Genomic DNA, 26,020 nt, shown 5'->3' with positions numbered 1-26,020 from the left:
CTGTCGCCAAGTCCTTGCTCATAGAGCATCTTCTATTATTGTAGGGTCTTTATCTTATAATATAAAGTGCCTGCTGCTGTTGCGATTTAGTGCTATATCCATGGGACCAGGCCTTTTCCAAACTACTGCACAACAATAAAAAAAAATATTCCTGATTATGCCAAACATTCTCATAAAGCACACACACAAGCACACACACGGAGGTACAAGGAATAGTAAACAATGACCTTTAACACTTCTGCATTTGCACATTTAGTCCTTACAACATTCATGAATGATTTCCATCCTCCTGCCATATTAGAACACAAGTGTTACCAGCAAAGTGTCACAATTATAACAAAGGATCTGTGTGTGTTTGTGCGTGTGAGTTCTCACCATATAGAAGTAGGAGAGGCAGCATCCGATGGCCCAAAAAACTGATCCAGTCTTCACAGACTTCACCTGCGGTGTACACCAGAGAGCATTAACCCCACAAACACACACACACACACACAAATGTAAATCAGAGCCTTCCATTAACTAAGCTGCGCCGCTCGCTGTTTCTTTCCTCGATGATTTTGCTCTACTGCTGCTTGCCCAACATGATAGTCTGAATTATTCATCATGTTTGCCTCTTTAATGACCCACACACAAAGCAGACCACCGTGTCCTACAGATCTTTACCTTGCCCACAGCAGGACACAGCAGCTGCTAACGAGGGCCTAACGAGGCTAACGAGCCCTGACTTAACGAAGGCTCAGGTGGGAGCTGTTGCAATTGGCTGCACGGATGATGGAGCCGAACCAATGAGATGTGGTGGATGGAGGAAGAGCAGATACTGAATGAAAGTTGAGGACAAGTGAACAAGTGGGGAAACAAGATGATAAAGGAGAATGAGGAGCATTCACTGGAGACTATTAAGCTATTCTGTATTTCACTTAGAGCAGATCTACTAAGCCCTCAAAAGCCTGTATGTGTACTTAAGTATGTGTGTGATTTATTCATGGTGCAATTATTTCAGACTTGCCTGAATCCAGGAAACAGAAATCAGTTCTTGTTCTAGTATTCCCCATCTTTCCATTCCACCACTTAACAGTGACTTTAGGGCTCTTTAACAGGGATAAAGGGGTCCTCTGAATCTCAATGGTATGCTTGAAATGTCATGGTGATGGTCTTTAGTAAGAATAACATTAGCCCATTTGCCCATGTGGACAAATCGCTGAGGACCAGTGTGAGGAATAATCTGTAGAAGCAGAAAGATGCTTAAGCCCTTCTCATCCTGGGACAGATAACACTGCTGGCTTCATCAGTCTGATAAAGCGATGGCATTGTCACCCACACACGGGTCACATGTCGGTGCCTCAGAGCTTCATTCAGACGTTGCTACAACATTCACAAAACCACAGTTCTATGGCACTGAATGTGTTTAGTTTTCTGTTAACTCACACATTGAATTCTTAAATAGCGACCCTGAGTGACAGCTCCCCTGTCCGAAGTCAACACACTGCCATTGGCAATTTAACAACTCCACAAGTCACTGTGGATGATCCTGCTGCTGCATCACACTGCAGGGGTTTAATAAACTTTAAGTAGCTTGACCTGCCTCTGCCAATAAATAACTTTTATTGACCAACATTGGTGGTGAAAAGCTGAAAAATGAGATCCTCAGACTTTGTCCTGTTTAACATGTCTGTTTTTTTTCATGAGCAGCTTTGAGGCTTCCTCTTACTTGGCGTGAGATAAAATCCTGGCAGCGTGAGACTGAAGGCAACCATCTCAGGCCAAAATGTTAACACTTGGCAAGCTCATTTGCTTTTTTCCTATTTTCATTGTTATTTAAGGCTTTCTCCAAAACAATCGTGTCTTTCAGTGAGCTGAGCGAGTCGCAGAAACCCAAGAGAGACGCCCAGGTTTATCTTGCATGCATTTTTAGACTTGTGAGTTTTGAAAGTGATACCATAAGTCCATCAGCAGGTGTTGCAACTTGGCAGCCACTGAGATGTTTGAGCAACTATTAAAGTCTAAATGGATGGGCATGGTCACTGAGAAATAAAAACTATATTTACAGAGTCCCCAGAGGAACATAAAAAAAAAAGCCCCAAAATAAGGTTTGAAACATGCACAGTTTCAAAGTATTACCGCTTCATTTTCAGATAACTCCATAGAGGCTAAAGAGGTGGAAAGTCTCCACTGAAAGAAAAGCACTTGTTCTATCAATGAGTGAAGGACCTTCAGTGTAAAAGTAAACTGGAACCTGTCTATTAAAGGGGAAACAAGCTAAAAGCACATGACTTCTTGACGTTACCTGGGTGACTGTGTTTGCAGTCTGTTAACCTACATCCACACCAAGCAGACACAGGGCAGCGTTTTTGTGCACCAAATGTTCCCTTGTGTTGACCAGCTAGTTGTTTGTTGGTATAAGGCAGTTAGCATTAGGTTTATCAGAGCTTTATGAAGTGAAAGGTGGAAAAAAAAAAAAACTATATCTTTCCTCTCAGGCTGAATGACCCTGCTGGACCTTTGAATCTCCATGTGACCTCTCAACCTTACTGTTCCAGCCCATCAACAGCTGCCCCGCACTTGGAAAAACCATGCCATTCACAGCTGTTGTTGGGAGGGCAAAAAAAACGAGGCTTATGATGTTCTTGCGCACATGCCAGAGAAAATATGGTGAGCACAGTAACCAGTGTGAATGAGATGAGTGCAGTAACATAGAAACAACATAGAAATGGTTGTCACTCAGCCAGCAGCAATAACAGCTCGAAAACTGGCCCATTTCTTAGTCACCTGCTCCTAGCAACCAGTAGCAACCAACGGATCAGATTTATCACAGAGCAAATACAGCCCCTACTATGGCATATTTTAATGAGGCATGAATAAAACGGACTTCAGTCAGATCATGAGGCTAGGTCAGTGCTGTGCTGGCTGTTAATTAGTAATCTGGGCAGCAGTACCTCACGTCCTTTGGTTCACTGTTAATCTAAGAATAGTGATTAATGCAGCTTTAAATAAAAGACATGAGTTGTGCTTCAAAGCCTCACACTCTAATTATTCCCTGTATGAGTGATAAGACTATGGCAAGGCTGAAGAAGTATTCGGGCATACCCAGAGGTAGTAGGTGAACTGCAGGGCGAAGATGGCGATCCCTTCATTGTCAAAGGATCCAGCCACGGAGCGGGAGATGTAGCCAGGAACGATGGCAATGAAGCAGGCTGCCAGCAGTCCTGCCCCCTGGTTCCACAGCTCCCTCGTGAGCAGAAAGGTGGAGATGGAGGTCAGGCCGCTAAACACCGGGGCCAGGAACACGCAGACGTCCCGTATGTGGACAGTGATGTGCAGCAGGTTGAGCACATAATGGATCAGGCCTGCTGTGACCATTAGGCCTGGGTACACCTAGAAGGAAGAGGGTTGAAATGTATTCAGAATATCATAAATCTTTATTTCCATTTCACTCAATGTGTTAAAGCCTTATCTAAAAAAAAAAAACAGCAATATTTATTAAATAATTCATTTAAGCAATGTGGGTGTGCACATAACTCCTCCTGGGACATACAGTGTATAGATTTCATTAATTAATGGGTGCACTGGAACCCTCCGCCTCCCCCTCTCGCCCAGCTGTGATTGTATCGCTTTCTAAAGATCTCACAAGGAAACGACTGCCCAGCCCTAACGCATTGTTTCTACAGACTGCACACACACACACACACACACACACACACACACACCACTATAATTGTATAGCTTCAGTAGAACATTTTCTCTTCCCAGTGTCACATTATGCAAAAACACATTCAAGCTGTTGTTTTCTCTGATAATGTGAACGCACTGAAGTGCACTCTGGGGAACAGATTAGCCCATAACCCATACAGAGAGATCACACGTAAGTTATAAATATAGAGAAGAGGAGGAGTCAGGCGCTCAGAGATGAGCTGTAATGTAATGACGAGTTAAAAGTGACTCGAGCCAGTCTGTCCTTTAGCGGTTATGAAGACAGATCCACTCTGTGTCGTACAAGCTCTTACCTCCCCGCTTCCCCTCGGAGCCGTTTAGCCATCCAGCAATGCTTTATTTTTTTGTGTGTGTTTGTGTGTGTGTGTGTGTGTGTGTGTGTGTGTGTGTGTGTGTGTGTGTGTGTGTGTGTGTTTTAAAGTGAGCCGATGATGGAAGATTCATCATGATAAGGTGACTCTTGAGAAATAAGGACAAAGAAAGAGGTGCAGTACAGGCAGAAAGTGCACACAGTTCCTCATAACCCTGAGTCAGGCATCTCTGACTCGCACCACGCACACAAACACACACATGCACAGAAGACACAAAATACTTACCGTGCCCCCAACTATCCTACCCAGAGGATACCAGGCTCTTTCATCAAACCAGTTGAGAAACTCATAGAAGCCATTTGTGGTGAGGTGGTGAGTCGACCTGTAGTTGAACCTGAAACAATCAACCAGAGACAAGATAGTTAGACACAGTCCAGGACCTACGAGAGACAGCAACCGAACAGCTGCTTCTTATAAAATGCTTTTCTACTCTGCTCAAGCACTTAAAGCTCTTTATACAACATGCGGCATTCACACAAGCACTTTTTTGGACATTTAAGTGCCTTTAACGTTCACACTCTGATGAACGAATTGGAGAGCAAGTTGGATTTCATCATTTCGCCCAAAAGTATTTGACTGGAACAACCAGGGATTAAAACAACCAACCTTATAAATATAACATTTACTTATTGTAAATGCAATTTTTAAAAAAACGTAATGAATTGATTTAGAGTTTAACTACCATTTTTTTGTTTGGTCCGCTTCCAAAGGAAGTGTGTGACCTCTAAAAGTCCAAGTGGGGGGGAGTAAACAAATCTATCTACTGACCATCAGCTAGCAAGAACAAGAATGAATACAGACAAAACTACAATTATTGATTCTGCTTATATGTCTAAGGGGGTGAAAGTTTTATGAACTTTAAATATGAATACTGTGTAAAAATAGAAATGCTGCCAACATGACTTTAATGACATTGTTTTACAGGGAAACTGCTGAGCTTGGAAGAATGATTTTGATAACCTGGATGCCTCTCAGTTTCTATCCCTTGCATTTTAACATGCAACTACCTCCCACTCACTCTCCATGTCGTTTTACAATACAAAGCACCTCTTTATCTTTGCCAATTTCTAAACACTTCTCATTATTCCTGACATGAGGTTCAGTTCCAGTCACGACTAGCAGATCACATAATCATCATTACCTTTGGGGCTCTTTGCAACGACTGACAAGATAAACAAGCACAGCACGGCTTCCCGTTAGTCTCCTAAATATATAAACCCTCCCCTGCAGGTCCACGTAGCTCTCACTGTGGATGACACTCGCCAGGGGTTCAGTTCAGTCACCTCTGGTTTCATATGACTCCCAATCTGCGTTGATTGGTTTATTTGTAATGATGTAAACAAGTAATTGACCACAGCCGAGAGACACCAGTCTAGACATGTATTCAGTACACACGTGTGGACACGTCCAACCCCTGTGACATGTTTGTTTTTTTTCTGGGGTATCTAAAAAGAAATATAGCAATCTATAAATGGGACCTGTGTTTCTGTTTCATCAGGGAGTTAAATGTTTTATGAGCCACTGGCTTAAAGCATTTACACTGTGCATGTCCTCACTGCGTCTCTGAAAATATCTTCCATGTTTTTGTAAAGCAAATGGAGACCACAACTTTAACCTGAACATGTTTCCAAACCTTATGCAAGTGATTTAAAAACATCATTCGCCACAAGGCAGGTCAAGGCTTAAGGTAAGTAGAGGCTTGGAGAGTGGGCGATATTTAATGCACAGAGTGGATTATTTTTTTTTAAATCTACTAAAGAAAAACCTACATTGTTCCTTAGAGGGCACAACTTAGATGTAGGGTTCAGTCTTTTCCTACCATTTCAGGTCTGAGAACGTCCCGACTTGCTCCTACTGCCCAAAACTTTGCAGTATGCTATAACAGACGTCTGTGTAGGAAAAACTGGCCTTTATTTTAGCATTTAAACAGAGCCAGAACTCAAGAAGTGAGGTCAACAGCTTATTCAGTAATTTTAGCAAAAGTATGGTTGTGTGGCAAAATGCAATGGTCTTTTTCTTCGCCTTTGTGCCATCTCTTAATCAACTTTCTTGATATTCAGCTAGGCAGCTTTTGCGCAGTCTTGCTAACAGGCAGATGCTTTTTTTCGTTTCCACAAGCAACAGTAGCTGTAGCTCTGTATTCGACCTATTAACAGTTTGTTGCTGAGAAACCCTCAGCACAGGACATCATTACATGGAGCTGAGCACTGCATTTTTATCAAAGTCAGGTCAGATCCGTGCCTAGTTTTCCTGCAAACTGCCGGGTGTGACCGTATTTGTATCGGTCCCCAATGGTTTGGCTGCACCGTTAACACTCGTATGCAAAACCAATTACTGCTAATTGAAAGGGTTGTTGGGTAAACTGGCAGAAACTTGCCTCATCCACACCTTCACATACTACTGTGATCTCAGCTGACACCGTAACAGATGCACAGCTTCATTGCAGTTTTTTCCCTCTCCACTCATGCTCATTTGCTAACATTTTCACTTTTACCTTCTTTTTCTTCCCCAGCCTTCTGCCTGCCTGTTGTTTACAGACAGTGAGACTTTAGAGCAATTCAACTACAGCCCGGTCTATAATTAGATGGTTCAGGTAGACAGAGTGCTGCTATTGTACAAATCCTGCACGTAGCTCTTAGTTTCCAAGCTGAGACTACTCAGCAGTTAGTCTGCTTGTCCCCTGAGCCTCTCCAAAGTATTAGAGTGCTCAATACAAACTGTCCCTCCACGAAAAACAGAACTTGATGGCGGGATTGCAGCATATGGCTTGCTCAGCCCCCTTAGGAATGAGTTCTAGATTGAGGGTACGTGCGCAGGTTTTTATGCTCACTCTTGGAGGCTGATTGGAGAAAAAAAAAGCAATGAGAGAAAAGGAGCCTGTACATACAACAGAAGTCATCCATCGTGTGTCTGCTGCCCTGGTTCCTCCCTGGTCTGAGAAAATTCCTCTAACTTTCCTCTTACCATTACAGCCTGGGAAAGCCAGCAGTATCCTAAAGCTTTTCAGACAGCCAGTGGATGGGCTAAACACTCACCTCCCACACTCAACACTCTGGATGATGGGCTCTCAAAACCATTTCCAGACAGGATGTCAGATGAAGCAGAATTCTGTCTCACCCGTGGGATATGGGCTCATTAAAACACAGAAAAACTTTTTTTTTACTCCCCAGAAAAGGCACACTAGCCTTTCTAAATTCAGTCAAGGACATGAAACTAACTCCAGCTACTGTACCAAACAAAAGCCGGTGAATGAGTACCTTCTTTATTTTTGAAATCTTTCTATGCTAAAACTCCAGCTTGGTCCCATCCTATTCCAAATAATAACACCAACTAAAACTGGTATCAGAGACTTAAGAGCTCAACCGAGATAAAAAAAAAAATCTCATCCCAGCCACACAGCACTACAGGCAGTGTGGGCTCTTGAACCCCAGAAGTTCACACTAAATGAGTCAACGGGGACTTTTAAAGTTCTACGGGGAAATGTGTTTTTACACAGTTGGGTTTTTTTCCCTGTATATCAAGGTTTTACATATTCAGAGTGTCATTCAGTAAATTATAGAGTCTGAGTTGTTGGGACTTCAATTTCTTGCTCCATGGCACTGATCAAGGTTTGCACCTTCAAAACTTAAACACTTCAGGGCTCTAAATTAAAGTAAGCAACCACACCGCAGTCTTAAAGGTCAGCCAAGCTGTTTGCATTTATGGGAACTAGACAACATTCTCAATTTTGAACAGGAGTGTAAAAGTAAAGGGGCGATAGGATGATCGAGTGAGCAGCATAAACCCAGCAGTAATTGATTGAGTTTTCTCATTTCCACATATTTCTTCTGTTTTCTTTTCTCACCTGAGGTTTTGGGATGTCTGAACAGGCTGATCCTTGCTTAAAACATGCCTCCGTAAAATCTGTACTTCACAAAGTGAACCACAATATTGCAGATCAAGTCCTACTTATGTCAGGCCCTTCCCCATGCCTGGAAGATAAAGTAAAAAAGCAAATCTAAGATATATGACAGCACTATTGGCTGACCGAACTCTATTATTCACTCTTTGCTAATAGCTTTGGGGTGGGGTATACAGAGAATATATTCAGATGCCCATTTGTTCAAATCCACTGACAAAAACCAATGAGCTGTTTACTTCGCTGTTTTTCCACTTAAAGATATTACTCAAGTGGTATATGTATGAGAGATCCAGTACAACATCGAGCCTCAAATCCAGCACTACGCTTCCATTAGCAGCAGCCTTCTGGGTTAAATACGAACATCTCTTTTCCAGAGTAGAACAAACACTAATCACTCTCAGCCATTCATCATCAGATAATTAAGAGTTGGCTAGAAAAATTATAGTCTGTAAATAATTCAGAGCCAGCAGAAAGCTTTACTGCACTGAGATAAATCTACTTTACCACAGACAACATGTGGTCTCGCTCGGCCCCCGGGGAGCAAAAACTCAAGCAATGAATGAAAAACTATCGTTGGGACAGATTACCATGACAACACCTTCTGCAGGTCGTCTGGAAATTGCAGCAAAACGCTGTCTGCTTGTAATTTCACAGGAGTACCAAATGCATGGTCTGTACATGTATCCATTTATTAGTACAGTGTCTTAGAGTCTCCATTTGGACATTTTCTTGTCTTTTATAGGGATCCACTGATTGTGAGAGACCTGCCACTCAGTGTTCTGAAACAGTATCGTGGTGGTAGAAGTAAAACTTCCAGGAAGAAATGCTTTTTAAATCCTGCGAAGGACACGCAGGTCTGATCTGAGAGATGGCTAATAGCTTGTGTTGTAGGCCGCCACCACCTGCTCAATGATCACCTCTGTTCATGTTCACAGTGGACACAAATGGCGTCTAACTGAACATGCACTTCTTGGGAAATTCACCCCCCGTCACTCTCTCAGGACCAACTCCAAGCTGAAAACTCCACGAGGGGTTCAATACCTGTTTTGAGAACTTAAGCAGCCTCTTAGATGAGAGGTGAGATGTAATCAGAAACAAAATAAGTCAGTCCAGCTGTCTTCATCTGAAGCACATGAGACTGACATGACAGATCATCTCCGGTGTGCTCATTGGCGAATGACTTCTGTTTGACAAGCTATTCAAAACAGGCCTTCATAAACCAGTGAGTGATGTCACAGCAGCTACTTCCAAGAGTGGATGCTGATCATTTTTAGCTTCCTTTGCTTTTTGTTCTTGTTTATTTCTCCTTCTGTTGCAGGGAAACGAAGCTCTTCAAGCCTACATTTTTCAGAATATAGGCAGCACAAATGTGATGTGACAACAGATAAATATTGGCACCGACATCAGTAAATGTCATTTCACTGTCAATATAACAGTATCGGTCAGAGCTGATTTCTGCAGCTGAATCGGAGCCATCATTTTAGGGCAGAGTGAAGTCAAATATAGAACTCTGCTTTATTATCTCAAAGAACAAGGCCTTTCTCCTCGCTGTGTGCGCTGAAAATTGGCCTGCTGCATCTTTAAACGCGGCAGGCAGCCAAAGTGCAGCCAAAGCGAGGGCAGCGTCCCCTTCTAATGACCCGCACCGCGAGGTTTTCCAAGGACAGGCGGCGCAGCGGCAGCCTCCACAGGCTGATCCTGCTTCCCGCTGCTTTCAGATGGTGTGTGGGGGAGCTCGACACAGGAGGACTGAAAAACACACAGCTCTGAGGAGATGACAGGAAGTGACATCAAAGAGATGAATGCGCAGCTGTACACTTCAATCTCACACACACACACACACACACACACACACACACAGCAGATGATATACACACATAATAAAAAATATAAAAAAAAGGCATGCATGCAAAAATATTTACACAAAAAGGTCCCAGAAGGAATAGTGTTGTGGTGTTGACATGCCAAGTTAAGAGTGAAGGATCTGTACAAGGTGCATGAAGGAAACAAAGGCACCAATGTGTGTGTCCTCCATAAAAACATACAATAAACACTCCAAATACTGCATGCTGCCTTGTGTTGCTCTGAACTTGTTATAGTTCAGTTAAACCTTGTTTTGTTTTAACCAACAGCAAAGCAGCACTTAAAAGAGCAGCCTTGTTGTCATGTAAGCCAGCCTGAGTCTAGTTTTCCCATTGTTTCACTGCTTCTGAATCAACTCGTTTTCAGCAGATGTGACCTGAGTATGTGTTTAAAATTAAGGTTCCAGTGGGACACTCAGCGAATGACACTTTCCAAACCATCTCTGGTTTCTCCACCCTGCACACTTCAGTCCCAGAAAAATGTTCAAATCAGCCACACTAAAGCAAATCCATTTGAGAGCGACAGCAGTACACCCCAAAATCTTATATGTATTCCCAAACCCTCGAGATTTAAATTGACAACAGAAATGAAATGGCTTCTGAAGTGCTGTCATGCATAAAATGCTCGCGGTACAGAGAGGCAGGCAGAGAGGTTTCTCCAGAAGTAACACAGCAGTTTCTACTGGGACTCTCTAATCCTTCACTTTGACTCTGCTTTAATCCAAATAAAGACACCATGCTTTTCTCTTTCCACCAAGTCTTAAAAATCAGCTTACTACACAGAGCAGGAAGTGACTGGTCTAGTTAGAGACGGGGAAATTTACTGAAAAACAACTTCTAAAGTTCAAAACACAGGAAATGAGTATTCATGTCTGTAACTGCGATCGTTCAAATGATTCCATATTACAGTGACTGATGTTATTACAGTGTTACGGCTCCAAGACCATCATGTGTGCGTTGCAGGAGTTGTTTGGGTGCACACTCAAGAGATGACCGGAGATTCAGAACACCTGGCGAGTGTTCTGCCAGGTTATTTAAGACCCCGTCTCTTTAGGCCTTCACAGTGGCGGTGTTTGTGCCATGCCAGCATCACTATTTGGGTAGTCTTAGTTTGATTCATTTTGCACCCAGATCATGTCTTGTACGGCTGCCAGCAGATCCACACAGCACGCTACTGATGTAACGGGTTGGGATTTTCTCCATGACCCAGGTCAGATTGACTCCTTTTTGTTTTCAAATATTTATCTATTGCTATTACACGCTGGGGTGTCTTACAGCATGACTATTATGTAATTTCTTCCTCATCTTCTTCTCTTTTACTGGCAGTTGGCAACCCATTTAATTATAGCAGGTAGTTGTACTGCCCTCTAGTATAGGAGAATGTAATTGTTCTGCCCGTTATTCACACCAGTCGCTTAGAGTACTAATCAGGTGGCACCAGATAATCTTCCACGGCACACCTGAGTGGTTGGGGAACACTGAGCTATGCCAACTTTTGTGTACAGCCTGTGTGAAACACTTAACCTACACTAGTCTGCTAATGTTACTCTAACTGCTGGTAGAGTCGACTCATGCTGCAAGGTAAAGTGCGATTTCATTTTCCACTTTTTCCCAAAAAGATATTTTAAAAGATTCGAGATTTTTTCCTTGAAAACTTGTTAATAATAAAGCCACCCTCAAAACTCTTCAGACTAACAGGGAGACAGTGAAGTGTCACAGTAAATGCACTGGATTTGACATAAAAAGCTTTAAAGCCCACAACAGCAGGTGATTTGCTAAACTAACAATGACTAAGTTAACAGACTGTTGCAGTCACTGCTCACACAACACGTGCAGGAATGCAAAAGAACCACCAACAGCAGCTTCAGCAGTCAATGAAAACTGAGTAATACCCATCACCAGGTTATCTGCACAGAGCTTCATATCAACCCAAAATATTGACACTTTTCCAAGAGCAAGTCTGGACTCCTGCAAGTTAACTACCAGAACGTGGACTCAGGTTGTGAGAATGATCCCTGAAAGGGAGAGGCAGCCACAGTTTCAAAAAAGCTGAAGTGGAGGCTCAGGTCAGAAGGGCAGCGGGAGAAACCATATCAAGCTCCGTACCGTGCTGATGGGTACTCGGCACATGCACTGACATGAGTGGGCAGAGGGTCAGAGGCCCCTGCAGTAAAAAGTATAAGAGCGCATTCTCTCCACCTATCAAGCCCATGCTTGTGTTTGTGTATGAGGTCAGACTTCTGTGAATGCTTGATGAGATGGGCGCAGCCAACATGAAAGAAATGGAGCTCTGTTCCCTTGCCTCTCCTTATGTTCATAAACTGCAAACAATCCTTTAAATCACTCATCCTCACCAAACTCCACTGGCCCCATTTTAAGTAAAACCTAATTTCACAGTCCATGAAGACAAGACAGAGGGGAGAGTGTGTGTGTGTGTGTGTGTGTGTGTGTGTGTGTGTGTGTGTGTGTGTGTGTGTGTGTGTGTGTGTGTGTGTGTGTGTGTTGGGGGTTTCTTATTCTCTTTTTAAACTGTTGCATTGTTCCGAGTCTTGGCTGACAAGTGATCTACCAGGGGAGAGGGAGAGGAGGAGACAGAGGGAGGAGAAGATGAGCAGAAACAGGAAACAGGAGGATGGGACATTAGTTCAAATGAATGTAGAGAGGAGCAGGAGGAGTGCGGAGGAAAGATCCGAGCCAGGCAAGAGGGGAAGACGAGGATAGAGGGTAGGAGTATGAACAGGCTAACTTTTTTTTTTTCCCCATCAAATTTTAAATATGCTCCAAATGAACAGTTGATAATTCATTCATTACTGATTAATGTGGCAATTATTTTTTCATTTATTTTTGTGAGGAAAATAACAAAAAGAGGCCATCAAGATTACCCACAGCTCAGCATTATAATGAATGTAAATTAATGACCAAAAATGCTGGTAATTAGTTTTCTATTAGCCAAGTCATTCATCAGCACGTTTAAGCCTTAAGAGAGTTTGCATCGTGCAACAGTATTCCAGCCCCTGGAAAAACAGACTTTGAGGCGTTACACTGGCAGGGAGGGATTTATGGTCCCACATGTGCCTGTCCACATACACGATTCCAGTCAGAAGTGAGAGAGGGGTTTTCACCCACCCCAGATGCACTCCAGTGGAGTCCTCCAAGATCCTGAATGATGCATGAAAAGCACAGACAGAGGGTGCGGTGGACACTTCACTTCAGCTCTTTGCATGTTAGAACTTCACTCTCTTCTGCGGCTGGCTAACAGACCAAAAACGGCACAAGCAAGGAATGGCCCACACACCAGTTGTAGTACATACTTTGTACACTGCCTCCATCTGACAACAGATCTCACTGCAGGCAGACGGGCAGTTCCTGGAGTGGAGAGGACAGCGAACGCCACTTCTGCTCAGAATCAGATATGTTGCACCATCTGATTGGGTGTTTGGTCCAAAACAATGTTCAGGTGGGTGGTTACACCCTCAGAGTTTCTGAGTACTGGAAGGCAATCAGTGCTACCAGCTTCACCCATCACCAGTTTCAATAAACCAGTGTGTGCTGAAAGAAACACTGGAAAGCTGAAAACACACAGAGCTCTAACAGTCTGTGTGGATAGTACAGTATGGACTTTTGATTTTCACCTTTTCTTCTGAATCCACCTGTAATGTGGACTACAATAACTAAAAGCCCCTCCAAAAAAAACCACTAGCAAGTAAGAAAACTGGAAAACTGAAGAAAAAAAGGATCATTGATCTCTTATTGTGTTTGGTTGGTTGAGCAGGCATGGAGTGTGGAAGTCAGAGGCTAAGAGGAAAAACAAATATGGTGGTTTGAACGCCAAGAGAGGAGAGGGACCTTGCACAAAAGCATAATCGGATAATAATAATAATAATAAATTTTATTTATGAGCGCCTTTCAAGTCACCCAAGGACACTTTACAATAGGATAAAACACTTAGTAAAACAATGGCAGAATAAGAACAATAAAACAAAAGCACAAGATAAAATTAATAAACAGTGGATTCACAGTGAATATGCAGATTTGAACAGATGAGTTTTGAGTTGGGATTTAAACTGGGGGAGAGAACCAGTGTTTCTTATTTCTGGGGGCAGAGAATTCCACAGCCTGGGAGCAGAGCAGCTGAAAGCTCTGCTTCCCATGGTGGTGAGGCGGAAGGAAGGTACAGCAAGCTGGATAGAAGAAGAAGATCGAAGTGAACGGGCAGAACAGGTAGTGGTTAACAGGTCAGAAAGGTAAGGAGGAGCGAGGTTATGAATGGCCTTGAAGGTGAGCAGAAGAAGTTTGAATATTATCGGGAATTTCACAGGGAGCCAGTGAAGTTCCTGAAGAACAGGGGTGATGTGCTGGTAGGAGGGGGTTCTGGTGATAATGCGAGCAGCAGAGTTCTGAACCAGTTGAAGCTTATGGAGGGATTTTTGGGGGAGACCATGCAGAAGAGAATTGCAGTAGTCAATATGGGAGGTAACAAGACTGTGGACAAGAATGGACGTAGACTGGGTGGAAAGAGAAGGAAGCAATCTGTTAATGTTACGTAGATGGAAGTAGGCAGAACGGGTGAGATTATTGATGTGAGATTTATAGGAAAGTGAACTGTCTAGGATGACACCAAGGCTCTTAACCCGAGGAGAAGGGAAAACTGTGGAGTTATCGATGGTGAGTGAGAAATGGTTCGCCTTCAAAAGGTTGGATTTGGTGCCAATAAGGAGGATCTCAGTTTTATCCTCATTGAGATCACATCTCATCAGGTTCCTGAAAATCCTATATTATGGTAAGCAGTGGACAAGCAAGAAGACACAATGAGGTAGGGCTGCTCAATTAATCGAATTTTAATCACGATTACGATCTGGGCTTTCAACGATCATTAAAAATGACTGAGCCGATTATTAGCCCCTCCCTTATTTATCCGTGACACCTTAAAGGCCGGTCCGTGAAAATATTGTCGGGCATAAACCGGTCCGTGGCGCAAAAAAGGTTGGAGACCGCTGATTAAGAGGACCCGAGGGAAGCTCGGAAAGCTAAGCAGAAGTTATTTGGAGAGTGACTGCCGTTGGTTGAAAAGAGAGTTTAAAAAAAAAAAAAAAAAACTTCAGTGGTGTTGCACACTATTTTATATTGTTTTTTTAAAGTCATTGTTAACCCTTTAAAGCCGGTCAGAGCAGCACGCTCCGTTTTGCGTAACTATTTTTAAATCCCTGTAGAATCTGAACCGTGTAAGCTAGCGCAATAATTTGTTTTGCATATGAAACCGGAGGAGTTGTACTTACATCTTATGCCATCAGCTTGTCCTCGGTCACAGGTTTCGTTCCACATTTCGTTCCACTTTGCAAAAATTGCATAAAAAGCGCTTGCAGGAACAAAAACATAATATTCCAGAAACACGCTTTGCCGTTCCTATCAGCTGTTCGTAACACTTCCCACAGTGAAATGATGCACATGCTGTTTTCTTTGCAAATTTGCATCATAGGATTGTTTTTTGTTTTTCCTGCAGTATATAAAAATTGCTGTATCTCCAAAATAAAGCTATGAAGACACTCAAAATAAATTTCCTGTGGTGGGAAACTATTTTTTGCAACTTTATTGTATTTAAAGTTTTGAGGGATAAACCTCTTAAATTTCTCCAAGTAGAAATATATGTAAACAAAACAAAAGCGATTTTCAATTTTTTTTGTAGTTTATTGCACTTTTTTGCAATTTATGTAATTACTATGGACTTAATGCATACATATTATTAAAATATGGGCTATAACAGTTGTATTGATGTATAGCAACTTGAAATGCTCCCACAAATGGCACTACAGCATATAAAAAAAATAAATAATATAAGCTCTGGTGGACTTGGTTCTATAGTAGGTCTTAAAGGGTTAAATAAATATCGTCAAATAATCGTGATCTCAATTTCAGTGAAAATAATCGTGATTATCATTTTTGCCATAATCGAGCAGCCCTACAATGAGGATATGAGAATAACTCCACCTGAGCATTATTGGCCAATTAAAAAAAACAAAAACCACCACAAAAGGTCAGCACAGGTACGAATCAGAGATTACCAAAATCACCCACAACTTTTCCCTTAATTTAAACAAATCAAGTAAATTAAATGAAACAAATTCCAAACTAAAGCAACCAGTGACCCGATGCTGAGCATGCAGCGAGGATGCTGCAGACAAGATAAGAAATCATCAGAGTGCAAATTACCGTAGGAAATGGTGACCCTCATTCATTGTCTAAATCACCTTCAACAGGCGTGGGGAGGCGGCAGCTGGGGCCGGAGATGGCTCTTTATCATATGGCCAGAAACAGAAGCAAATTCGATGCATGATATTTTACCCCCGGGCCAGCTCTAATAAAAACTTGCTTTAGTAATCAGCCAGGAAAGTACGATCATCGGTTATCTGATAGCTCGAGCCAAATACTACAGCTTCAAGCTGAGGAGGTGCTTTAGGGCTACAGCCACACTAATGAGTTTTCATAATAATAACAATAATAATAGCTTATTTTCAAGGCTAACAGCAGAAATCAAGAGCCCATAGCTCACCAAATTTTTCCACCACTGGAAGCACATTAGCTTGTGGCCGCCTGAGGCTGGGTTTATGAATCCTCCTGGTGTCAAAACAGGGATCTTTCACATGTAAGGCAAATACATTGACCCCTAAACCAGAGAGACATTGTGTATGCTGATGCAACTGCATTTATTTCAAAACTGCATATATCGTGAGAATTGGCACCGTTATTCAGGCCTTGAAACAGACTTGAGCCAATCGCGTGAGACCAGAAGTTGTGCTTTTTGTTGTATTGTGAATCCCACACCATGGCTTCTTATTCTATTATGCTGCTTTTTTCTCCTCCTTTCTTCTTTTTGTTTGTGATGTTTATTTACTTATTTGTAAAAATAAATAAATAAAATAAAATTACATGTACGATGTCATAAATTTAATATAAATATCTGGGGGTATCCGAGAATACACAACAAACAAATGTGTTAGGGCTACAAGCTGTGCTAAGGATGGAGCATGTTGCCAGCACTAATTATGAAGCAGTGACGGAAGAAATCACCGACTCCACAGACAGATGGGGGTCTCCACCTGTTTCAGTAATTGGTAGAATCAAAGCTACTTTAACTTGTTGAAACAGCCTCTGCCACCTACAACAGATTTGTTCTTGGAAATCAAGAAACTGTGTGAGAGTCATATGAAAAATATTAAAAAAGTCAGCCTTTTGTCTTTTGACTTGGCACTCATGGAATCATGTGGGAAAATTACATTTTCTAATGTCTTCATACCCACACAGAGTGGGGAAAAATGAAAAAGCAGACTGGTAATTCTTGTACACAAGCTAAATACGTCCTTTCTGAAACTTTGCGTTAACGCTGCTCTGGAATTGTCCAAGTGCCATGAAGGAGATTTTTGGGAAAGCTGCTCACCAGGTTTCATTTTTAAGAGATGACGTTTTAGCCTGTATATGCATTAATATCATTTCTGGAAGTGGAGACGAGGCGCACATGTCTGCTCACTGACTCTGTTATCACTCTTTACATGAACCCATTCTTGGTAGATGGCTACCACTGGTTTATTCATCTTTGCTAACTAATTACAGGTGTTTTACCTCATCACTGGTATTTCCTGTCTAATAGCATTTACTAAACTATGCCATCAAACTTGTGCTTCCTGTACATGTAAATGGCTAAGTCACAAGTGTTTTCAGCCATTCTTATGTTCAGATACTATATATAATAATGAAAATATATTTGAATGCCGTCTGGCAGGTTAACTTTAGCTGCAACCGTTTTAATTTAAATGACTTGTGTTATTGCCACTGTGTTCATATTCTCCATTTTGTGACTGAAATCAAGCACACACACACACACACAAAAAAAAAATCTGACTCAGAAAAGCCATTTGAGTCAGTAGCCTATTTCATGGTCTAATTCTCTGCACTTGGAGTCCATTTCAGAAAATGATGAGAGAAAAAAGAAAGCTTTTTAAAAAGGACTGCGATCACTGTTCCCTTCATCTCATCATGTAGTCTGATTCCTTACATCAATCTCTACTGATTGTCTGCGTCACAGCTGTCACTTCCTGGAGAAAAGCACAAAATCTAGTTGAATGTGGATCTTGTCCAGTAAACCAGAGGAGCTGCACTATGAACACGCTCAGGATATTGTTTGCACTTAACCAATTGTTAGCATTACGATACGCGGTCACAGGTGGTTATTAGATAAGTAGGTAATCCAGGGTTTCCAAATTTACCCACAAGTGCATTTACATGAAGTTTGTGTTACACTACATAACCGTCCCAGAACAAATGAGAGCATGCAGAAAGCTCTGGAGATTATCTAGTAGCCCCAGCTAGATTATTTATCCAGATATTATCCATTAACAAAAATTTTTTATATATTTATCATTTTTGGAGATTCTGAAAACTAAAAATCTAAAAGCAAGAAAACAACAAATGTTAAAACATATTTCAACCAGGAAGTTGGCTTACTTTCAACTTTTACGCTGCGTAAGGATTCAGAAAGGCTGTTTTAGGAACACTTGGATATCGCTATGCTAGGGCTTAAACGAGGGCATTTCCTGCAGCCAACCAGAAGAAAGCCAGAAATAAAGCTGCTCATAATGATCTTGATCTTTTGATGCTCATCAGGGAAAGAAAGTCTTTAGATGTCCTCTTAAAAACTACATGATCTTATTGTCTGCACACCTTGCTTCAGAGGATATTACTGTTACTATTTTCCAGAGAAATGATTGATGACTTGATCAGTAGACAGTGATTGAATATACCATGAAGTTCCCTCACTCAGCCACTAATCCTGCTTCCTAGTCCGAGTTTAGGGTCACGAATGAGTCTGATGACAAAACAGTTTCCTTTAACTTGGACTGCAATTGTCAGTTTTTGCCCTTTAAAAAATAAGCTACAAGTCACAGCTCTGACGTGCATAAGAAGATTAAACAAAAAAATAATCCCCAGTTCATTCATTTAGCATTTCACAGCCACCGGTTCAACCTGGTCTAAAAATTCTTAAAACAGAACAGCAATGAAACAAATGCTCAACACATCTTCAACATAGGCCTCCTCTACAACACAACCTACAGATACATCAGGATGCAGCTACTTTCAGGTTTAAATGGGTCATTCTTTCAGTCTCATTAATTGGTCTTTTCTATTTTTCCTTTATCTTCATCATTATGAATCATGTGCAAAATCAGGCTATTGTTAATGTATGATTTGGGGTGGAGGACGATTCATCACCAGTTCACTTTAATTATTATGTGTTCATCTTTAACTCGTATGACACGAAAGAAAACAGCCGGGATAACTAATGCATCGTCGGTAACACCGATGAAAACAAAGGAGGACTTCCTGTACACCGAAGAGTGGATTAGTAAAACTGACCGCTCTCTCAGTACTACCATTATCACTTAAATACAAACAGTCTAAAAGCTAAAATAAATAAATAAAAGCTTAATCCAGTGCTTTATAAATGTTGCAGCGTTTTCACCAGTGGATTACAGCCTGGCAGCCTGCCCAGTTTAATTTAACACCTCCCCGTGTCCAACCATCAGGAGACTGATTCTGATTCAAAATTACATTTAAGCTACAGCCATTTAGTTAGCTAATGTACCTTATTGACCAAGCTTTTTTTTTTTTTCCCCCCATCAAAAAGAAAGAACCACTTATGTACACTGATTACAGTGAGCGTCGATCTCTCAACACCAGGCAGAAAAATGAAGCGAAAGGTTATTCAGGGTCCTTTGCCACCGTTTTGTCAAATAAACACAGAGGTTTCAACGAAACTGGTCTGTGAGCATAAATCCAGTGGGAGGTTTTCATGTGAGGGAAAATAACATTTCTATAGAAAAGTTTGAGAAGGAGGCCCAATGTGTAAAGGTTTAGGACCCAGATTGCTTTTGGTGCACAGTGAAGCTGAACTAGTCTCCATTTCCAGAACAGAAAAGCACCTTAAATCCTATGAAAGAGGACGGCACAATGTGTGATCTGATAAGCAGACTAACGAAGCTGTGGCTTCCTTTCCATGTCTTTAATCTCCTCAATGTGCAGTTGCTCATCTTCAAGGACTTCAGCATGTGCGGCTGACTATAACTTTAAAGAGCCGAGGAGAAAACATTTTTCATAGGAATCAGTGAGACTGGGAGAAAACAGCCGAGTAATACTTCTTCAAAAACAGGTGATATGACACAAAATGACACCAAGTTTAAGTTAACAGGCCCTTGAAGAAAGTAAGTTGGCGAGGGCAACATATTAGCCTCCCAGAAGAGCATTCTTTGCAGATTGCTTTGACTTTGAGACCCAACAACACCCTGAAAGCACCTCTCTCCTGGACAAGGAGTCTATCAAATATGTATAAAGGGAATGTGCATTTCTGGAGTTTTGGAGCAGGCTGTAGAGCCCGCTGCAGTAGCAGTGAGGAGGTGGGTGTTCAAACTGACCTGTGCAACTTGCACTGTGTTTGAAACATGAATTCAGTACATATGAGCACAAATGCAAATCCACTATGGCAAAATTTCTATAATTATGATGAAAGCCGAGTTCACAGGTTGGTTGGAGCTCTTGTTTTCAGCGGTGCTGGTTGGTCAGCGTGAAGCACAAACAGCCCAATGCCATCGTTCAGCCCATTGCAGTCCTGATGATTATTTAATGAGTTGCTGCTTTGCCTTTTCCAACCAGCTGCTCAGCACTTCAGGAACAGATCGGAGGAGACGAAACAGAGCAGCGCACTCTCTTCACTGCACGCAGGGAGCAGTTATTCACACCGTCATAAGACGATCAGCCACACCCTGCAAATCAGCCAGTGCACATCTACCAGCTCACCTCAGCTTGTCTTTTCTCAGAGTCTATAAACCAATGATTCCAGGACTCGCTGCTAGCACAGGTTGGGGCTTTGACACATTCACTGCAGCTCAGACGTTTTCAGGAAATCACTGATCAGAGGTGCATATGGGAATGCAAATTCCTATACTTGTCAGCTCCCTGGTAAAAATTCAGCTGTGCAAATAATACAGCTAATATTCTTTACGTTTACTACTGGAAAGTAAAGCAGGTAGTTCCCTCATGTGCAAAAGGATCTGGCTTGTGGCTCGATCGTGGCTCAAGAGTTGGCTGTTCGTCTTGTAATCGGAAGGTTGCCGGTTCGAGCCCCGACTCGGACAGTCTCGGTCGTTGTGTCCTTGGGCAAGACACTTCACCCGTTGCCTACTGGTGGTGGTCAGAGGGCCCGGTGGCGCCAGTGTCCGGCAGCCTCGCCTCTGTCAGTGCACCCCAGGGCAGCTGTGGCTACAATGTAGCTTGCCATCACCAGTGTGTGGATGGGTGGATGACTGAATGTGTAAAGCGCTTTGGGGTCCTTAAGGACTAGTAAAGCACTATACAAATATAGGCCATTTACCATGATGTGGCCATTTCATCTTGTGGGCCGTGTACAGAAAATATCCCCTCTAGACTGTCCAAAGTTCTTATGTGAATATAGCTTTAGAAAAGGTAATGGTCATCCCCTCAGCAGCCTGTGAAATTATTCATGAAATTATCCACTTCTGAAATGCAAGTCAGGGACTATGAAGAGACTGAGGGCATAAAGCCGAAAGTAGTACTACTGCTAATTTACAATACTATATCAGTGTAATGGTGCTTAGGGCATATGGAGTTATTCTGAGAGCCAGGGTTTGAACATACTCACGGGCTAGAGTCCAGCTACAACATCACGAGTTGCTTTTTAAAGCATTTCAAGCTCGTTATTAGCACTGACTAAAGTAGCTTTATGTGATTCCCAGTTCAAAATAATCATTAAGCATTTCATACTGAACCTATGAACGAACTCAAAGGTTTCACAGAATCTGAAACAAGACTAAAAGCAAACAGCAGCTATCAGGGACAAATACCATTATCTCTTGCTTGTCATATCCAGTTTTAAAACATTCATGACATCATAAAATTAGGTAAAAATGTATTCATTAAGATTTTTTATGCTTGTCTAATTTGTCGTTCATGTATCTTGATTGATAAGGAAAAATGTATGCAATCTTTCACTCCAATAAGCCAACACTGCTTCTAGTCCGGAGGACACACTAATTACTCATTGGCTAAGCTACACACACTGATCGAGCACATAGTGTAGATCAGGGACATCAAACTCATGGAGGTTTTGAAAGGACCGATTCTGGTGCCTTGTGGTTTGACACTCCTGGCATATATGGGTACAATCACACCAGTAGTTTCCTTATCAATACCTTAAAGAAACAAGCATCTAATAATTCCAGTCTAAACTGATAAAATGAACATTAACCTACCGCCAGCATAAAGCTTAATCAATCATATTCAGTGGTCCATTCATCCTCTAGAGCACAGAGATGTCTGTGAGTACTGCCCACACTGCCCAGTTCTGCAAAGTTCACCAGCTTTATTCACTTCATTAAAGAGTCAAAACAGAGTGCTGCTGCTGACTAAAGTCTCCAGCTGGTATAGTACACGCGACCACGGCTGGCAGGAGACAAACTGACCAGCCACTGTGAAAATTGACCTCCATTTAGCTGGTGGCTCGGTGCCATTACTCACATTGCATGTCAGGGAAAGTTATTAAGTGTTTAGTACCCAGTGTGGATGCACAAGCTGCATGGGGAGAGGATGGCGAGGCAAGAGCTGACATTTCACGAACATCAATTTAAGATTCCCTGGTGTAAATATGTATTAGTTTTACATACAAAGCTTCAAGTTTACTCCAAGGAAATCTGGCTGTAAAGCCACTTTCTGAGCAGTCATTCCCCAACTTACACACAGCCACATTTCCCTACAAATGTTAGGCATTAGCTTTACAAATCCAAGTTGGATACCAAAATCATGCTGGCTATTTTGCGACGCATAAAACGTGATGCATGTCAAGATCGTTCCTGTCAAATCTGCTCCTCTGGCAGCAAACGGGCTTTGAAGTGTTTGAAGTGTCTGCTGTGGTCTTTCATATTCTGCACTGTGTGATGAATTCATTTCCTTTCATATCAGTGCAGCCTTGGCCTGAGGCCTGCACTTTTGTGACTGCTGCACGTCAGCCTCTCTGCAATACCTCCATAAAAATCACGAAGCGCATTAAGAACACGGAGAAGACGGTACAGCAGGTCGTCGTGTGTGCTAACGCATCCTATAAAACCAGCGGTTGCGGCTGTGCTTGTACTTGACTGCATTCGCCCAAAGGATCCAAACCAGCATGAACCTGTATGAGAAAACATATTTGAACTAATGCACGGGACGGCTGGCTAGTCTTGGTCTGTTGTGTACTATATTACTGATGCAGGGAACTCCCACTGAGACCAGAAGTCTCTCAAGCCAGACTCGAGACTTTCATTGGTCGCTGTGTGTGTCGTATCATTTTCTTCCCCATCTACATTCTACATTTCACCAATCCTCTACAGGGGTTGGCATTCCTGTTGTTGCAGTGTATTGTTTGTCTCATTTGATATTCTAGTCAATCACAGGGATGCTTCATTATGGGAAAAACTAATCCCATGATTATGTTGCTCAAATCGTTTATTACCTTACATAATTATTCACTAAAGTGCATTCAATATTTAAAAAAAAAAAACATTTTAAAAAAATAGAGTAATATTTATAAGGGATTTCAGCAAGGGAGTGAGTACTATGTGTTTTTGACCGTAAGCCTGTCGATCTGCAGCGGTTTCTAAGGTCAGTAGGGCATTGAGGCCACTGAAACATACTGGTTTGACTTGAATAGTGTGTTTAATGATTAAAAAGTTCGGCACATCAGTAAAAGTCTGGTGGAAAAATCATGTGACTAATCTTTTTTTTTATAAATAATATGCCTTTTGTTTAAGGTTTGCTGAGCCCATAGAAATCCCAGAGCATAAGCACACTGCTCACCCACTCATTCCCTTGGCCTAAATTCTGACTCTCCTACACACTCTGTCTTCATTCAGACTGAGGTCAAATTCCTAATAATAAATGGCACAGAGCTGCAGCAGTGGAAGCGGCTGCTGTGTGAATACTCTTTAATAGCAGCCGGTGATAATAATACAAGGTTGCTATGTGACAGGCTTGCCATCACAGTAATCAAAGTGCAAGCAAAGCATAATGATTCCCATTATGGATCACAATAGAACATTCAGCCCAGTGTGGCCCCACAGGTCTGACCGAGGAGAAGTGATGCAAATACATTTAAAGTAACTGAAGCAATTGCAGTTTGTCATTGTGAGGCCTGGAGCGTTGTTTCCTAAATTAGAGGTCACAGGTCTATCTATGGTGGGTGGCTGCCCACATGATGAAGGAGGCAATATGTTTCCCTGAGTCTGGTTTCTGGGGCAAGGCTGTCCTATTTGTCATTTGGCTCTCAGGCTCAAAAAGAAATTCGCAGCCAGCTCCTGACAAAGCTTCTCCCTCGACATGGGCTCGCTTTTTACAAGAGTTAAAAAGCTGCTAAATTGCTGGAGGAAAGATAGGAGCTCAGAATTTTTTTTTCTAGACTACAGTCAAGTAGTGTTGCCAAAGACTGAGCTAAAGTCATTCAAATATGAATTTCTGCATTTCTTTATACGCACCATCAATGCAATCATGCTGTGAAGTCAGCATGCGGTAGGATCACCTCTGGGGCACATGTGAGCCAACATGTTATGGAATTTGTTTACACCATTTCCCCTGATTAGGGCTGGGCAATTAATAGAAAATTAATAAAAACTGATAGATCCTCCAATCAAAATAATCTACCTGTGGCTTTAGTAAAAGGCAACACTGAACAAAAAGATGTCAAGCAAGGAGAAACTGCTTCCAATGCCACTTACAGTTTTGGTAAAATGAGGTATCCCAGCTGTAAAAGCTGCGCTTATTTACAGAACAACCCGACAGTGAGCTGAGCTCAGAGGAAAAGAACTAGTCTAGACCTAGTCTAGCTTTATAAGATACACAGTTCAAAATAATCCTCGTTTTACAGTGAGCTTTGGTGCAGCCCCGCAGTTCAACTTCTGAAATGAAAAGAACCATTTTAGCTGCCGTCTCAGGCCCCACGAGTACACTTTCGTCTGATCGGTTGCCCTTTGGTAGCCTTCTGCAAACAGAAATCCAAATCCACGTATTTGAATATGCAGATAGCATGAACATGTCCAGCAACACAGACTGCTACAAGAGGGAAACAATTCCGTCATTAGGTACTTATTGTGGGACACTGGAGTTAGCATTTCAAAAAGCCTGAACGTTTGGCTATCAGGTTATTACTTGCACGCATACTGATCTCATTATTGAAAACGTCTGCGTGTGTGTGTGTGTGTGTGTGAGAGAGAGTGAGAGAGAGAGAGAGAGAGAGAGAGACAGAGTGGGGGGGGGGGGGGGGGCATTGAAGGTTCCCTTTAAAAGATTGTATGATATTAAGGTTTGTACAGAGCTGATCTCTGTGGGTTTAAAGGTCTGTTTATGATTGCTGGATGTCTGAACTCTGAACATCACAGCTGTGGGTGTTTTCTATCAGGACATCACTATCATGCTTCTACATCAAAGAAAACATAAGACAGGCTGTATTCAAATATCGTTGCTATGGTTACCAGCAGTCCTTTTGCACTTTCTGAAAACAGTGGTCAAAGTGTTGATTTGGTTATTCGAGTTTAACAGCCACCTGTCTGGCAGCCACAGACAAGCAGTCAATAACTGACTTGGAGTGAAAAAATCTTGCAGGGAATCTGCCACACTGTACTTTCCAACTAAAACGCCTAATGGAAAAACTATGTCCCTAACACTGCTTTAAGATTGCATGAGGTGAATTTGCTGCACCCATCCTGGCATATTGCAGGTCACTCTCCCATAGTCACACAGCAACATCCAATCAGCAGTACAGACTGGATGCTGCACATCCTTTATATGGAAACCCTTTAATCTGTTCCCAAGAAAATATGAGCAAAATGAGAAAACCACTGCTATCTTCATCACCAAGATCCCCTATTATCACTGTGCTATTCACATCACTGCCAGGCTTACATGTAAGAACCCGTCGCTCTGCTGGGAGTCAAAGAGAAATGCCGTGACGAGAGATGGAGAGAAAGTGCGAGAGTGAAGCAGACAGCACAGGGACAGGGCTGGCTGCATTAAACAGACATGCCCGGCTAGAATATCTTTGACCTGGTGAAGGCATAGCACCACAATGAAGAAGCAAGGCTAGCTCGGGC

General features: G+C 42.1%; 1 protein-coding gene and 1 long non-coding RNA gene across 2 annotated transcripts in view; one reads left to right on the top strand and one right to left on the bottom strand.

The window, feature by feature from the left end:
* LOC120722195 (dolichyl-diphosphooligosaccharide--protein glycosyltransferase subunit STT3B-like) overlaps nucleotides 1-26,020 on the bottom strand; it is a 77,693-nt gene that overhangs the window by 31,311 nt on the left and 20,362 nt on the right. The window contains exons 2-4 of the mRNA XM_040013081.1: nucleotides 4,305-4,413; nucleotides 3,085-3,372; nucleotides 376-441 (exon numbers count right to left, since the gene is read on the bottom strand). Of these exons, the coding sequence (XP_039869015.1) occupies nucleotides 376-441; nucleotides 3,085-3,372; nucleotides 4,305-4,413 (463 nt within the window). The remainder of the gene's footprint in view (nucleotides 1-375; nucleotides 442-3,084; nucleotides 3,373-4,304; nucleotides 4,414-26,020) is intronic.
* LOC120722200 lies at nucleotides 14,486-15,854 on the top strand. Its single transcript, XR_005693374.1, has 2 exons — nucleotides 14,486-14,655; nucleotides 15,809-15,854. It is a non-coding gene; the product is annotated as an uncharacterized LOC120722200 (long non-coding RNA).

This window comes from Simochromis diagramma, unplaced genomic scaffold, assembly GCF_900408965.1.
Source record: "Simochromis diagramma unplaced genomic scaffold, fSimDia1.1 OVJJ01000618.1, whole genome shotgun sequence".
Classification (NCBI taxonomy): domain Eukaryota; kingdom Metazoa; phylum Chordata; class Actinopteri; order Cichliformes; family Cichlidae; genus Simochromis; species Simochromis diagramma.
This window is presented reverse-complemented; position numbering and strand designations above follow the sequence as displayed.